This window comes from Mustela putorius, unplaced genomic scaffold (genome assembly GCF_011764305.1).
Source record: "Mustela putorius furo isolate JIRA1106 unplaced genomic scaffold, ASM1176430v1.1 tig00000276_pilon_pilon_pilon, whole genome shotgun sequence".
NCBI lineage: Eukaryota > Metazoa > Chordata > Mammalia > Carnivora > Mustelidae > Mustela > Mustela putorius.
In genome coordinates, this window is record NW_025421342.1 from 136440 (window position 1) to 150739 (window position 14300).

The 14300-nt window shown below is 43.5% G+C and overlaps 2 protein-coding genes across 2 annotated transcripts in view; both read left to right on the forward strand.

Annotated features, from left to right (window-relative positions):
* The window catches only part of LOC123391734 (loricrin-like), a 38600-nt gene extending 35776 nt beyond the window's left edge, over positions 1-2824 (forward strand). The window contains exons 9-10 of the mRNA XM_045078947.1: positions 88-214; positions 2785-2824. Coding sequence (XP_044934882.1) covers positions 88-214; positions 2785-2824 — 167 coding nt within the window. The remainder of the gene's footprint in view (positions 1-87; positions 215-2784) is intronic.
* LOC123391735 (transport and Golgi organization protein 1 homolog) lies at positions 2825-13220 on the forward strand. The gene is made up of 8 exons (XM_045078948.1): positions 2825-2887; positions 10558-10618; positions 10726-10761; positions 10840-10907; positions 11031-11125; positions 12100-12168; positions 12277-12374; positions 13131-13220. The coding sequence occupies exons 1-8, from the start codon at positions 2874-2876 to the stop codon at positions 13218-13220; spliced, it is 531 nt and encodes a 176-aa protein (XP_044934883.1). The 5' UTR covers positions 2825-2873.
* Positions 13221-14300: the final 1080 nt, after the last annotated feature.

A 14300-nucleotide genomic window follows, 5' to 3' on the forward strand; every position in this document is an offset into this window, starting at 1 on the left:
TCACGGCCTTGCCCTTCTCCTTTCCCCATTGAAACCAAGTTCTCAGGTCATGGCACAAACATAGAAAATTAAACTCATCCTTTACAGAAAGGAAAACATTCCTGGAAGACCAGTGTAATGCCCTGAGTTCTAAAGAAGCAGAATTGAACCTGCTAAAGAAAAAATTGGATATGGTGGTGGAGTTCTCTGAAAACCGAAAACTGACTGCAGAAGAGTAAGCCATTGCTGTGTTGTCATAGATATTGTTGTATGAATTTTCGTGGCGGCAAGTATTTGGATCTTCTGGAATTGGATCATTGTGTACTTTTGCCAAATGCATTCTGTAGAATTGTGCCTGCCCTTCCTGTCTTGATTTGTGTAACCTGAATTTTCCTTTCTGTTCTAATGACTTGCCACATGTTATTGTGTGATTCATTGGGGAAGAAGGGGGAAGGTACCAGCATTAATCACTTTGATACGTGGATCCCCTCTGGATCAGTCTACATTTCCCTTTCATTTTAACTCTCATCACATGCTCTGACCACTCCTGCATTAGGTCCATTTCTTGTTCAGTATGAGACTTGGGTCCAGAACATGGAGAGAAAAATGGAATTCTCTTCCTGCAGAAACAGGGAAAGTTTCTTTGTGGGAAGTGTGCTGGGGCTCCAGCAATACTGGGTCCCTTTATCTGGTGTACAACTGAGATCTTTCGCTGCAGCCCAATACCTTAGAAGGCCAGGGTATTTCCTGACCACCTGATTTTCTTTTTCTTTCTTTCTTTCTTTCAAGAGATTTTATTTATCTATTTGACAGAAAGAGACACCGCGAGAGAGAGATCACAAGCAGGGGGAGTGTGAGAGGGAGAAGCAGGCTTCCCGCCAAACAGGGAGTCCAGTGTGGGGCTCTATTGCTGGACCCTGGGATCATGACCTGTACCAAATACTTTTAAGCAGATAATTACTGAGCCATCCTGGTGCCCCTCCACACGATTTTCTAGGTGTATGTCTCTTGGATCCCAACCAAAGCCTGCATTTTCACTAGGTCTCATCTTTGCTGGCTGGATGAGAGCTTCATGTGTTGCATTCCAACCTGTCCCCAAAAGGTTGCTTGTTCATTTACTTTGTATTCACTTGCCTGTTCTAGAATTCACTGATGTGTCCTCCGGAAACTGGCTCCCACTGCCAGGCTGGCTTTCTCCTAGGCTTCCTCTTCTCCATCTGATTATCATGTTTCTTCATGTGCTCTTTAGAAATTGGGTGCATTCACTCACAAGTTTGCTCTCTTGTCCAGTGTGTCCTTTTATTTCTCAGGAGAGATAAGGACGTTGGAGTCCCTCATTCATGTGGAAAAGCAAAACTGTTCCCTGTCTACCCTGGAGACTCAGCTTTGTGTTATTCCTTCCCACATCGGGAGTGGGGGCCACTCTCTCACAGGCACTTGGGTTCTGTTCATTGGTAAAGACCCACTCCCCTCACTCTTTCCTTCTCTCAAATCAATCTTTGAAATAATATTAATTTTAATAATAAGAATATTTCATTACTTTTATTTCTGCTGTTAGAACACAATTCAGGCAAAGAAAGGAGTCTTACTTTTAATGTACGTACTTCAGGACCTTCTTGGGGCAGGCCCAATGTCCTGACCACCTTTCTCTCTTCAACACCATATCCCTGAGCCACACACTGACTGCCGCTCCAGAAGACATTTGCTGAAGGATGGTTGAGAGACCAGAAGCAGATGCTCCTGTCCTTCTCTTTCTAGAGCTTTTGTCTGTCCCTAAGTCTTTCTGCATGAGATTCTTGACAAGTGTCCTGTTGAAACCTTGTGAATGAACACCATGAAACAAAAGAGTTGAGGGCAGCCCAGCAGACCAAACTTTCTAAGCATCACCGTTTGCTGCCTTCACCATCCATGAAGCTGGTTTTGGTCAAGAAGGTTGACTTGGGGGGCCTGGGTGGTTCAGTAGGTTAGAGCCTCTGCTTTCGGCTGAGTTCATGGTCCCCCTGGGATGGAGCCCAGCATTGGGTTCTCTGCTCAGTGGACAGCCTGCTCCCCCCCCCCACCCCTCTGCCTACCTCTCTGCATACTTGAGATCTCTCTCTCTCAAATAAATAATAAAATCTTTTTTTTTTTAAATAAAGGTAGAGTCACTGGAGTTGACAGATTTACATCTGAACTATGTTCCACTGAGATAACACCCTGAGTATGTGACAGTTCACATGGATTATATGAGGACATATTTTCGGCACTAAGATTGGCCTTTTCCTATACTAGGATCTTTCACAAGGGGCCAGGGGTTGTACTTCTAAAGCCTAGAGATGTGTGGGAGTGAGTTTCCATACCAGTGAAGCCATATTCTGGAAGTTCCTTTGGGCTGAATGTGGGGGCACAGCCTTGGTCTGAGGATCAGGGCTCCCCACAGAGCCTAATGATGGGCCCCTATTCATCCTAATGAGTGTAGCTCGTCAGGCTTGGCTTTTCACTTTGAATTGAAATGAGCCTTCACCATCTCAAACCAAAGACGCATTCCAAGAGGGCACAGAGTGCAATATTATTTGGTGACATGGTGAATGAATTAAAGTAGACAAGTAAAAAGACAGCCCCGATTGCAGGGAGCTTGGCCAGCAGCAAAAGTTTCGATGTTTCTTCAACACTAAATGGGGCCTTCATTCATTTTCCCTGTTGTGTTGTCAGTCTGTGCTTTTAGCAGGGACATTCCAACATAGGCCATCAAGTGTGCTAGAAGAATAAATGGCAAAAATTCAGGACCGTGGCTACTGGACAATGTATATATCTCTCCCATCTTAGGAAGCTAGAAGAGAAACTGTATGAATTGAATGCAAACTAAGAATGAGCTGTTAGCTGCCGATAAATATCTGAAAGTAACTGAAGAAGAAATGGAGAAGTACAGGTAAGTTCAGACACTACATACTATTGGCTCCTGAAAAGTTCCCTTTGGATTTTTTTTTAAATTTTTTAATTTTCTTATAAACCTATGATGTATTCTTAGCCCCAGGGGTACAGGTCTGTTATTCACCAGGCTTACACACTTCACAGCACTCACCATAGCTCATACCCTCCCCAGTGTCCATAACCCCACCATCCTCTCCCTACAACCTTCCCCCCAGCATCCCTCAGTTTATTTTGTGACATCTTGTTTCATTTATTCTTTTCCTACCCCACAACCCCCCACGTTGCATCTCCACTTCCTCATGTCAGGGAGACCCTATGATAGTTGTCTTTATCCGGTCGACTTCTTTCGATAAGGATAATTCCCTCTAGTTCCATGCACGTCGTCGCAAATGGCAAGATATTTCTTTTGATGGCTTCATAGTATTCCACTGTATATATATATATACCACATCTTCTTTATCCACTCATTTGTTGATGGACATCTAGGTCCTTTCCGTAGTTTGGCTATTGTGGACATTGCTGCTATAAACATTCAGGTACACGTGGCCCTTCAGATCACTACGTTTGTATCATTAGGGTAAATAGCCAGTAGTGCAATTTCTGGGTCATAGGGTAGCTCTATTTTCAGCTTTTTGACAAACCACCATGCTGTTTTCCAGAGTTGGTTGCACCAGCTTACATTTCCACCAAAAGTGTAAGAGTGTTCTTTTTTTTCTATGCATCCTCGCCAGCATCTGTCATTTCCTGACTTGTTAATCTTAGCCATTCTGACTAGTGTGAGGTGGTATCTCATTGTGGTTTTGATTTGAATTTCCCTGATGCCGAGTGATGTGGAGCAATTTTTCATGTGTCTGTTGGCCATCTGGATGTCTTTGCAGAAATGTCTGTTCATGTCCTCTGCCATTTCTTGATTGGATTATTTGTTCTTTGGGTGTTGAGTTTCGAAGCTCTTTATAGATTTTGGATCCTACCCCTTTATCTGATATGTTGTTTGCCAATATCTTCTCCCATTCTGTCAGTTGTCTTTTGGTTTTGTTAACTGTTTCCTTTGCTGTGCAGAAGCTTTTGGTCTTGATGAAGTTCCAATAGTTTGTTTTTGCCTTTGATTTCCTCCCTTTTGATGATGATTCTAGGAAGAAGTTGCTGTGGTTGAGGTTGAAGATGTTGTTGCCTGTATTCTCCTCAAGGATTTTGATGGATTCCTTTCTCACATTGACGTCCTTCGTCCATTTTGAGTCTATTTTCCTGTGTAGTGTAAGGAAATGGTCCAGTTTCATTTTAATGCATGTGGCTGTCCAATTTTCCCAACACCATTTGTTGAAGAGACTGTCATTTGGACATTGGACGTTCTTTCCTGCTTTGTTGAAGATTAGTTGACCATAGAGTTGAGGGTGTATTTTTGGGTTCTCTCTTCTGATACATTGATCTATGTGTCAGTTTTTGTTCCAGTACCATTCTGTCTTGATGATGACAGCTTTGTAGCAGAGCTTGAATTCCAGAATTGTGATGCCACCAACTTTGGCTTTCTTTTTCAATATTGTTTTGGCTATTCGAGGTTTTTTCTGGTTCCATATAAATTTTAGGATTATTTGTTCCATTTCTTTGAAAAAAAAAAAATGGAAGGGATTTTGATAGGGATTGCATTAAATGTGTGAATTTCTTTAGGTAGCAAAGACATTTTCATAATATTTGTTTTTCCAATCCAGGTGCATGGAACCTTTTTCCATTTCTTTGTGTCTTCCTCAATTTCTTTCATGAGTACTTTAGAGTTTTCTTAGTATAGATTCTTTGCCTCTTTGCTTAGTTGTATTCCTAATTATCTTGTGGGTTTTGGTGCAGTTGTAAATGGGGTTGACTCCTTAATTTTCGTCCTTTTGTCTTGTTGTTGTGTAAAGCAATGCAACTGATTTCTGTGCATCGGTTTTATATCCTGACACTTTACTGAATTCCTGTACAAGTTCTAGCAGATTTGGAGTGAAGTCTTTTGGGGTTTCCACATATACTATCATATCATCTGCAAAGAATGAGAGTTTGACTTTTTTTTTTTTTTTTTGCCGATTTGGATGTTTGTGATATCTTTTTGTTGTCTGATTGCTGAGGCGTGGACTTCTAGTACTATGTTGAATAGCAGTGGTGATAATGGACATCCCTGCCGTGTTCCTGACCTTAGCGGAAAAGCTCTCAGTTTTTCTCCATTGAGAATGATATTTGCAGTGGGTTTTCCATAGATGGCTTTGATAATATTGAGATATGTGCTCCCTATCCCTACACTTTGAAGTGTTCTGATCAGGAAGGAATGCTATACTTTGTCCAATGCTTTTTCAGCATCTATTGAGAGTATCATGTGGTTCTTGTTCTTTTCTTAATGTATTGTATCACATTAATTGATTTGCGGATGTTGAACCAACCTTGCAGCCCTGGAATAAATCCCACTTGGTGGTGGAGAATAATCGTTTTAATGTACTCTTGGATCCTATTGGCTAGTGTTTTGGTGAGAATTCTTGCATCTGTGTTCATCAAGGATCTTGATCTGTAATTCTCTTTTTGGATGGGATCCTTGTCTGGTTTGGGGATCAAGGTGATGCAGGCCTCATAAAACGAGTTTGGAAGTTTTCCTACCATTTCAGTTTTTTGGAACAGTTTCGGGACAATAGGAATTAATTCTTCTTTAAATGTTTGATAGAATTCCCCTGGGAAGCAATCTGGCCCTGGGCTTTTATTTGTTTGGATATTTTTGATGACTATTTCAGTCTCCCTACTGGTTATGGGTCTGTTAAGGTTTTCTATTTCTTCCTGGCTCACTTGTGGTAGATTATATTGTCTCTACTAGTACACCCACTTCTTCCAGATTGTCAAATTTGTTGGCGAAGAGTTGCTCATAATATGTTCTTATAATTGTTTGTATTTCTTTGGTGTTGGTTTGATTTCTCCTCTTTCATTTGTGATTTTATTAATTTGGGTCCTTTTTCTTTTCCTTTGATAGGTGTGGCCAGGGGTTTATCAATCTTATTAATTCTTTCAGAGAACCAGCTCCTAGTTACATTGATTTGTGCTATTGTTTTGTTTATTTGTTTGTTTGTTTGTTTGTTTTGAAAGATTTTAAGTATTTATTTGACAGAGAGAGAGATCACAAGTAGGCAGTAGGCAGAGAGGCAGGCAGAGAGAGGGAGGAGGAAGCAGGCTTCCCGCTGAGCAGAGAGCCCGATGCGGGGCTCGATCCCGGGACCCTGGGATCATGACCTGAGCCGAAGGCAGAAGCCCAACCCACTGAGCCACCCAGGCGCCCCTGTTTGTTTCTATTTCATTGATTTCTGCTCTGATCTTTATGATTTCTCTTCTCCTGCTGAGTTTAGGTTTTCTTTTTGGTGTTCTTTCTCCAGCTCCTTTAGGTGTGTAGGGTTAGGTTTGTGTATTTGAGACCTTTCTTATTTCTTCTTGAGAAAGGCTTGTATCGCTATATATTTTCCTCTCAGCACTGCCTTTGCTGTGTCCCACAGATTTTGAACCATTGTGTTTTCATTGTCATTTGTTTCCATGAATTTTTTTTTCAATTCTTCTTTATTTTCCTGGTTGACCCATCCATTCTTTAATAGGATGCTCTTTAGCTTCCTTTCTCTGTCATTTGAGTTCCTTCCAACTTTCCTCTTGTGATTGAGTTCTAGCTTCAGAGCTTTGTGGTCTGAAAATATGCAGGGGATGATCGCAATCTTTTGATACCGGTTGAGGCCTGATTTATGACCCAGAATGTGATCTATTTTGGAGAATGTTCCATGTGCATTAGAGAAGAATACGTATTGTTGCTTTGGGATGGAATGTTCTGAATACATCTGTGATGGTCCAGTGTGTCATTTAAGGCATTTATTTCCTTGTTCATCTTTCGCTTGCATGATCTGTCCATTTCAGTGAGGAGAGTGTTAAAGTCCCCTACTCTTCTTGTATTATTGTTGATGTTTCTTTGATTTTGTTATTAATTGGTTTATATAGTTGGCTGCTCCCATGTCAGGGGCATAGATATTTAAAATTGTTAGATCTTCTTGTTGGAGAGACCCTTTGAGTATAATATAGTGTCCTTCCTCATCTCTTTTATTATAGTCTTTGGCATAAAATCTAATTGATCTGATAGAAGGATTGCCACTCCAGTTTTCTTCTGATTTTCATTAGCATGGTAAATTGTTTTCCACACCCTCGCTTTAAATCTGGATGTGTCTTAGGGTCTAAAATGAGTTTCTTGTAGGCAGCATATGGTTGGGTATTTTTTTTTTTATCCATTCTGATACCCTGTGTCTTTTGATTGGGGCATTTAACCCATTTACATTCAGGGGAACTATTGAGAGATATAAATTTAGTGCCCTTGTATTGCCTGTAAGATGACTGTTACTGTATGTTGTCTCTGTTCCTTTCTGATCTACAACTTTTAGGCTCTCTCTTTGCTTAGAGGACTACTTTCAATATTTTTTGTAGAGCTGGTTTGGTGTTTGCAAATTCTTTCAGTTTTTGTTTGTCCTGGAATGTTTTTACCTCTCCTTCTATTTTCAATGATAGTCTAGCTGGATATAGTATTCTTGGCTGCATATTGTTCTCGTTTATTGCTCTGAATATATCTTGCCATTCCTTGCTGGTCTGCCAGGTCACTTTGGATACGTTTGCTTCCAATCTAATATTTTTACCATTGTATGTTACAGACTTCTTGTCCCGGGGTGCTGTCAGGATTTTCTCTTTGTTGCTAAGACTTGTAAATTTTACTATTAGATGACGGGTTGTGGACCTATTCTTATTGATTTCGAGGGGGGTTCTCTACACCTCCTGGATTTTGATGCTTGCTCCCTTTGCCATATTAGGGAAATTCTCTCCAATAATTCTCTCCAATAGACCTTCTGCTCTGCTCTCTCTTCTTCTCCTTCTGGAATCCCAGTTATTCTAATGTTGTTTTTGTCTTATGGTATCACTTATCTCTGGAATACTCCCCAAGTGGTCCTGTAGTTGTTTGTCTCTCTTTTGCTCAGCTTCTTTATTCTCTGTTATTTGGTCTTCTATATCACTAATTCTTTCTTCTGCCTCATTTATCCTAGCAGTAAGAGCCTCCATCTTTGATTGCACCTCTTTAATAGCTTTTTTGATTTCAACATGGTTAAACTGTGGTTCTTTTATTTATCCAGAAGGGGCTTTTATATCTCCAGATAGGGTTTCTTTAATATCTTCCATGCCTCTTTAGAGCGTGGCTAGAACCTTGGGAATCGTCATTTTGAACTCTAGATCTGACATATTGCCAATGTCCATATTGATTAGGTCCCTAGCCTTCGGTACTGCCTCTTGTTCTTTTTTTTTGTGGTGAGTTTTTCCACCTTGTCACTTTGTCCAGATAAGAATATTTGAAGGAGCAAATAAAATACTAAAAGGGTGGCAAAGACCCCAGGAAAGTGTGCTTGAGCCAAATCAGAAGAGACCCCAAATCATGGTGGGAGAGAAAGGGGGTAAAAGGAAGTTCAGGGAAAAAAATTTTAAAAGAATACAAATAATGAAATAATATAAAAAAGAAAAATATATATACATATTAGACTGGTGACTAGAACAGGGTCATTCACTTAATTTTGGGTGTATTTTTGTCTCTTACAAGAAATTACCTCCCAAAATTTTAAAGAATGGAAAACATATATAAGAGTAAACACAATGAAAGGACAGAATATGACTATTAAGATGAAAAGAATTTTTTTTTAATTTCTAAAGAAAGAGTTGATATGTAAGTTGGTTGGGAGAATAAAGAAAAAGAAAGTGGAGAAGAATTGCTCAGGCTGGAGAGTAGAACAAGCCCGGTGGTAGATTTAGGGTGTAGTTTCATCTATTAGAAGAAGTTGTACCCCAAATTTTTTAGAAGAAAAAACCCTACGTGTATACAGAAACTGAAGTTAGATACAATGAAGGATACATTAACAATAATAATGAAGGTTCAAAAAAGATTTTTTTAATGGAAAGTATTGTTAAGATAAACTAGTTTAAAAAACGTTAAAAGAAGATACGGTAAAAGTTAAAAAAAAATTAGCTGAAGATAAAAAAAGTAAAGTTAAAAAAATTAACTTTGTATCATGAGGAGAAAGCCGTGAATTCATGGTTTGCTTTCGCCTCCTCTGGTATTCCGCTGTTCTCCTTGGTAAGTGAACTTGGTCTTGACTGGATTTCTTGTTGGTCTTCTCACGGAGGGGGTGTTGTAGTGATCCGCAGGTCTCTTTGCCCCAGGCAGAATTGCACCACCCTTTCCAGAGGCCAGGCTAAGTAATCCGCTGGGGTCGCTTTCAGGAGATTTTGTTTCCTGAACACTTTCCGTAGAATTCCAGAGATCAGTAATGAAAGTGGTGGCCTCCCAATCTCTGGCCTGGAGGAGCTGAGAGCTCAGGGACCCATTCCTCAGTGCGCCCTCAGGGAAAAGCACTCATCATTTCCCTCTCCCTGGCCTCTGGCTGCGCTCAGACCTCACCCAGGCTGTGACCAAGTGTCTCTGTCTCTGGCACACAGCTCCACCTGGAGTCTCCGAAACCCTTAGATCACTGAGCTCTTTTGGGGGGATTTCCCCAGATCCTGTGCCATGGATTACGGTTCAAGGTAACGCTGAGTTGAGAGGTCACTCCTTCTCTCTCTTTCTGTTCCCGGCTTCCCTGCTCTAATACCTGCGTGTTCTATGACACTCAGACACCCCCGGGCCTTCTGTGACCCTGCAGGACCTGGGGGCACGCTGTCCCTGCACGGGCTTCAGCCCGGTTTAGCCTCTGGAGCGACGTCCCTCAGTGCGCATCGCTTTTAAAAGTCCTGGTTTTGTGCTCTGTTGCTTGTCAGAAGCCGGACCCTCCCCCCAGGGTCTCTCTTCCCGTCGCTTTGGATTCACTTCTCCGTGGGGTCCTACCTTTCAGAAAGTAGTCGATTTTCTGTTTTCTCAAATTGATGCTCTTTTTCTCTTCGATCTCCTGTTGGATTTGTAGGTGTTTGGAATGTTTTGATAAGCTATTTAGCTCGTCTCCTGCTACCTGATGTCATCTCAGCCTGCTTTTCTCGACCATCTTGACTCCTCCCTCCCTTTGGATTGTTAATCTTTGTACATTTTGAGGACTCAATTAAGTAATATACACTAAAATTCAGAGGATGTATCCAGAGCGAATTAACTGACACAGAAAGATAAGGCACAAAACAATTACGTTACTAAACATATCCGGATCCCCAGTGTTGGCCTGACTGTGGAAACTAGCTCCATACCAGCGTCCTTGAGGTGGTGTTTGGAGGAAAACAGTTTGTCCTAGGATGAGTCTTTCCCATAAGCCCAGTAGTGGCATCTGATGGTGCTGGTCTTTGCAAACCTGGGAACCATAGCGAGGATAGAAGTTAGAGGAGAATAGAGCTTCATGACAAAAGACATTTGTCATGTGATAACTGAGGGGAAAGATTGAAAACGGGTAAGGAAGTTTTGTCGGTTTTGATCCCGCAGGCAAAAGAAAAATGATGAAGGAAAGGCTGTAAGAACAGCTTTGATCCCACAGTCCAATTATAGTCAGGTGAAAGTGTTTCCTGTGTCAGGATCAATTGTATGAGGGGACAGATAAGAGGAGGGAGGCCACATTGGCAGATGATTGAAAATCACACCCAGTGTTGGGTTTTGTCTGAAGAAAACAATTGTCCCCCTCACAGACAAGAAGTGGAAGAAATGCGGGAAGAGCTGCAGGAGTCTAACCTCACCTTCAACCACAAGGTAATGGGAGTTGTGTCCAACACACTGACCCCTTGGCGCCCCCTGCAGGTGATGGTCGTGGCCCTTAGAGCCCTGAACATGGGTTTCTGGTGTGTTGGCTTTTTCAGATCGCAGTTCAAGAGAGGAACGCTCTGGCTAACTGGGTAAGTATTTTCCTTTTCCTCATCTTCGTTTGCGGCACAGTCGGGCACAACTGAAGGGGGTGTGTTTTTCTGCCGCAGATGAAGGCTCGGTATTGGGAAACAAGGATGATGCAGCAGAGCAGGGAGAACGCCTGCCTGAAATACAGGTGCGAGAGTTTGACGTGCGTTTTTACGGGTGTTTGGAGAGGTGACGGCTATGCTGTTTACTGCCTAGGAGAGGACGTGGTGTTGTAATTCTTAGAGATGTCCATTCTTTTTCTGTGTTCAAGACTGCGCATGATGCAAAGGGAGATGCTGCCTGTGGGATCCGTGAGGCGGGAACTGATGCCGGGAAGGCCTGAGTCGCAGAAGCCTGTGTGGCAAGGTAGGGAGCACGATGTGAAATGCAGCAGCCTGATTTCTGCTGTGAAACCACACGGGTGTCCTTCCTGTTCCTGTGGGTGATTGCTGTGTGTCCACCTCCAGCCTGCAGGTTGTCTGAAGGGGTGACAGGAGGTTGCTTTTCTTATATGTCCCCAGGCAGCAGGACACTTGCCCCCATGACAGGTGGAGCTCACGCCACTCCACACCTTCCCACTGCTACCCCCTTCGGAAGAGCTGAGCCTGAGAAGGTGCGAGACGAGCGCCCTTTCCACCTTGACTCAGTGGTCAAACCTTGACAAAAAAAAAAAAAAAAAGACTATTTGTGAAAAAGGGCATTTATTTACTCATTATGGAGGTTTCTATATTTTTGTTTTATTTGTCATCTATAGGACCATATTGAGCAATGAAATATATTTTACTCCTCTCATGTTATCGTTGCAATGCCATAGCTTTATTGCTCAATCTGTCTATGATTTCTTTTTTCGTGACTATACAAATGTCAAAGTCTGTTTCTTCCCTGAAATGTTTATTTGTTGGCCAGTCACGCATTCTAGGTCCCAAATGCAGGATGGACAAATGAACCATTCACCTGTGGCCTGAGAAGAGAACATGGGGCTGTTCATGTTGAGGGTTTGTGGATGTCCCCACGCAAGGCTATTCTCACTTAGGTGTTTAATCTATGAAGATAAAGTGATTTTTTTCTGATGTGTGTTGAGCACCCCAATTTTAGTGTTGATAGCCAGTTGTACCCCGACCTGTTTACACATGATGGGTTACTTACAGAAACACTGGAACCAGGGCCCTGGAGTGTCTCAGGCAAGAGGAGACTGGTGTCTCTCGTTGCAAAGGACTCACTTGAGTCACGGGTGAAACCCTCTGATAAGGGACCCAAGTGTGGGAAAGAGTGCAAGATGGGGAGAGGAAGGCATGGAGGGCACGAAACCCATATAAACCTCTGACCTTTGTCTGATCTAGCATCTAGAGTGGTTCCCAGGATGAACAGCAGCACTAGCCCTCAAAGCAACCCAGAGATGCATACTGAAAGTACTTGGGCATTTTTAGTTGTGTCCGTTTCTGAAATGGATTGCAGTGTGGACAGGTCCCTGTCCTAGCCTGTGGCCTTGGTGTGTGTCCTGCGATCATCCCTTTCAGAGTGCACGCTGTTCACCCAGGAGCCTCCGCCTGCTCCATTAGAGATCTTCAATTTTGTGCTTCCTCCCAAAGCTGTAGATGCTTTGAGACACGTGATGGTAGGATGCTCACCTTATGCATCTGTGTGTGTATGTGTGTGTGTGTGTGGACGTGCGTGTATGTATGTGTGTACATAACTCGAGGAGGGTGACATCTCACCCCACAGTGAAGTCAGCTAGTCCGGCTGACTCCTTGTGGTTTGCTTTCCTGCGGGAGCTGGAGCATTTTTAGTATTCGGGTCAGGAGACTAACCTGGGAGGGTATCTGCAGAGGTCCTCAGATGGAAAATGGGAAAAGCCAGGACCGCGTCACACTTGCCCCACATGCTTTGGGCAGCTTGAGTGTTTGTGGAGAAGGTGAGCTGTGACCTCCCGTGCGTCCCTTCTGAGTGGATGAAGACGACAGCTGGAATCCCTCCAGTTAGCCCCTGGGTGAGATGATGATGAACTCTGGCAGGTGCCAGGTGTGTCATAGAAAACACCCCCTGGAGCAGCAGCCCTGAAGAGGGAATCCCAGTGACTCTCTGCAAGGCCCACACCTCACACGTGTTTTACTCGTGCTTCCATGAGCGGGTTCTGATGGGGTCTGATGGCTGTGCCAACTCATAGGGTCTCTCCCGACCCATCTTGGGAGCATTGCCTGTGCTCTCCAGACACACTGGTTCCCATTTGGGGGTATCGAATCAGCCCATCAGTGGGTCTCAGCACCAAAGACTAGGCATTTGCTCTGTGCCTGAGCTAAGGACTGTCCGAATGTCGGGGACGTAGATCCACAGAGCTGGTCTCGCTCACTCAAAGGGGTCCTGTTACTCTCAGAAAGCACTCTTCCAGGTCCTCTGCAGGACTCCGGACACTCCTATCTCCTCAGCGGTGTCTGTGGCCATGGACAGCCCTTGTGGAGTGTAGGAGATCCCATTGTCAGGGAGGGAAGCAGAGCTGTTCAGGGGGGATGCTGGTGGGCTTCCGGTTGACCCATAAGCACATGCACTTCCACGTGTGGACAACAGGCTTTCCAGGGCCTATCATTTTGTTTGTTCTCAATGTATAGAAGGAGCTGCTCTGTTTGCTGTGATGGGGGAGGTGTGGTCCCAGCTGTAGATACTGGCCTGTCGTGAATGGAGTTTTTTCCTTAGTTGATTATCCTTGGTGTCACACTCTTGTCTCTGTCGAGGTGTGCAGATCTATATTAACATGTGGTGACAGTAGTTTTCCCCATGGAATCTCTTCACCCCAGGTGCTAGGTGAGACCCAGGGGGCAGATAGCCGTTCTGGCACAGATGCTATAGTATTGGAACATGGTGGTGGGGAAGATGTGTGTGCGGATGTGTACCCCTGCCTGCCCACAGTGCACTCTGGGGAAGTAACTGGGGGAGGAGGGCCCCTCCCTCCACAGTGAAGTCCTCTGGCCAGCCCGACTCCCTTTAGGTTACGTTCAGGTGCACTGGTGTTGTGCTCATGCTGGGGATAGATGGGTCTGGTAATCCTCACAAACGGAAACTGGGGAAAACTCTCTCTGCATTTTATACTGTCTCCTTTGCAGTCTGCAATGTTCTCAGGGCATGTTTCACAAGTCATCTCCATTTTACTTCTGCTGGAAAACGTGCCTTGCAGAACCAGCCCACTTAAGACCCTTTCTACAAGTATTTTGAAGTGTCAAAGCTCTTATGTGCACTGTCATAATCGCACACTGGGTCACACGTTCTGAAGGGGGACATCAGTGATTACGTGCATGATCACTGCCTCCCAGCCCTTCAGCTGGGTTTCCAGGAGCAGGTCATTGGGTCCTAAGTTACTGTGAGAGTTGATTTCTTTTCTCATCACAAGTGTGGAGTTTTTCCACTGGGAAGCATATACCCTTTTGTGAATTCTCTCATATGGCCTTCCCATCTTCATTTCCCATTGTACAAAATTACTCTGGAACTCAGTAGGTTGAAATTTCCAAATGACTGTGTTTTCAGACAACCACAGGGGATGCCTGTGTGGCTC

Excerpts from the sequence above, each read along its gene's own strand:
- LOC123391735 (XM_045078948.1), top strand. Across the intron at positions 10,908-11,030 it reads AACGCCTGCCTGAAATACAG|ACTGCGCATGATGCAAAGGG; the intron begins GTGCGAGAGTTT and ends TCTGTGTTCAAG. Across the intron at positions 12,169-12,276 it reads CCCAGAGATGCATACTGAAA|AGTGCACGCTGTTCACCCAG; the intron begins GTACTTGGGCAT and ends CATCCCTTTCAG.